The sequence below is a fragment of the Amblyomma americanum genome, chromosome 1, assembly GCF_052857255.1.
Source record: "Amblyomma americanum isolate KBUSLIRL-KWMA chromosome 1, ASM5285725v1, whole genome shotgun sequence".
In the NCBI taxonomy this organism is placed as follows: Eukaryota; Metazoa; Arthropoda; class Arachnida; order Ixodida; family Ixodidae; genus Amblyomma; species Amblyomma americanum.
The window spans coordinates 396,747,823-396,749,848 of NC_135497.1; the positions used below are offsets into that span (position 1 = coordinate 396,747,823).

At 46.9% G+C, this 2,026-nt stretch overlaps 1 protein-coding gene across 1 annotated transcript; it reads right to left on the reverse strand.

Moving 5' to 3' along the window:
• Window positions 1-1,034: 1,034 nt before the first annotated feature.
• On the reverse strand, window positions 1,035-1,760 carry LOC144123510 (uncharacterized). Its single transcript, XM_077656329.1, has one exon. It carries the CDS (start codon window positions 1,758-1,760, stop codon window positions 1,035-1,037), a length of 726 nt encoding a protein of 241 aa, XP_077512455.1.
• Between the last annotated feature and the right edge of the window lie 266 nt (window positions 1,761-2,026).

The following is a 2,026-nucleotide window of genomic DNA, read 5'->3' on the forward strand; positions in this document are numbered from 1 at the left end:
TATGCGCTTTCTTGGCAATGCGACGATTCAGGGCAGCCAGGTCTTGAATAGGTACCGTGGGAGGTAGTCCGTACTTAGGTCCTTTGCTGAGTAGCCTGTGTATATCCTTCGGCACGTCTACACCGCCCAACACCGTGAGGCTTGAGCTGGACGTTGAACATGTCTGTGAGTCATGAGGCTTGAGGGCTTCATTTCTTGTCCTGTACTCCTCCGGTTTCCTTAGGGCCAGCCCAAGCCAGTACTTCCACCACTGCTCGGTCAGCTGTCCCGTGAGGTGTTTGTAATGGCCTAGTTTGATTACCGCGAGCCACTTCGAATTCAGAGCATAACAACTTACGGATAACCAATCCTGGTAAAGTCGCACCTGACGCCAAAGCTCAGAACGTAAAATTTTGCAGGCGCGTTTAACATGCCCCCACGAGGGTCTAACAAGGCCGAATAGGGCACTCACTTCTTCCGGAATCCTGCCTTTTCTGAGGCATACGGCGATGAATCAAGAGTTGTATCTTGGAAGTATTCACCTATGGGGCAGAAACTCTGAAGCTAATGAAAATGCTTAAAATTAAATTGAGAGCAATGTGAGCTATGGATAGAGACAGCAAACAAGTAGGTTGGGTCAGGGAATAAATGCAAGTTAATGATATCCTAGCTGAAACAGAAATTGCCATGAGCAAAGCATGTAATATGGAGAGCTGATAACCAATGGCATCAAGGGTGGCAGAGTCAGATGGGCAGTTAAAATTGGCAAGTTTGCTGGGGTAAGGTGGCTACAGCTAGCCCAGGAGATTTAACGATTTAACTGAATGCAATTTTGAGGAGCCTTTCTCTTGCAGTGAACATGGTTACGTTAATCAGTGAACAGAGAACATGGCAGGTGCATAAAAACAAGAGACGACTAGATGATGTGGCTACTCCACATAAATCTCCATGCCTCATTCAGGTGTGTTGTCTACCACTTCCAGCTGCTTGCCTGGATGCGATGGTGACTGAGCACCAGGTTCTGAGGCATCACCATGATCTCTAATCAAATTCGGTTACAGGTTGCAGAGTCCAGCGATGGCAACAAGTACATCATTTGCGAAGGGTTTCTTTGTGAATATACTAGCAGGGAATTGCTTCAAAATCCTGAAGCATTTGAGACGCCTTATTGATTGCTCAACATGAATCCGAAGCCTTGCCAGGCGACGCGAACTTACTACATCTGAACGACAAATCTGCGGCCGGCCTTTGGAAAAGCTTGGGAGTGAAACTTTAGCAGATGGTGGGAGCAGGTCATCTATGTTAAAGCCACGGTCAGCGAGGACTTCGTCGCCTTGCGTCAGGTGGTTTAAAAAACCACTGTCCAAAGTGATGAAACGATCGCTTGCACGGCCACCATACGGTTTTGACAAAAACATAATAAACCCACTTGGTGCAATGACGTGAAGAATTTTGGCCGTATTGTGCGATTTGTAGGAACTGTAAGTTGTATTTCTTCGGTGCAGTTGCCCAGGTCTGTCAATGAAAATTTCGAAACAGTCCACAATGCAAGTTACGGAGTAATTCTCCTCAAAAACATAAGGCAATGTCCTCCTGATTGCTGTTCTTGGCAGCCAGAACACTAAGAACTCTCTGGCAAACTTGGCAAGTTTTGTTACAATGAAGCAGAAAATCCTGCTAATGGCTGCAGTGGATGCACCAAAACCTAAGCTAAGGTCATTAAGCAATAGGCCAAGACGCAGCCGCATCAGTGTAAGTAGGATTTGGTCCTCAAAGGGCATTGTGAAAGGGCTCTTCACAATAGTGGAAAGAGCCCGAACTAGTTCGTCATATACTACTTTTGACAGACCTGTAAAGAAGCGGAAGTGACTTGGTGCAAGAGTTGAGTATGCACTGAATATAGTCTGGCAAGCACTGTCTGCAGTGAGCGGGGCCTGCCTGCGAGTGGTTGCATACAAATGGTCATGAGCAGCCGCTGGCTCCACTTGAGTTCCTTTTTCTGATGTTTCGGTATTCTTGCATCTGCAGCCACAGGCCAAGCAGCCAT

Excerpts from the sequence above, each read along its gene's own strand:
- LOC144123510 (XM_077656329.1), bottom strand. The coding sequence starts at position 1,760 with ATGCCCTTTGAGGACCAAATCCTACTTACACTGATGCGGCTGCGTCTT.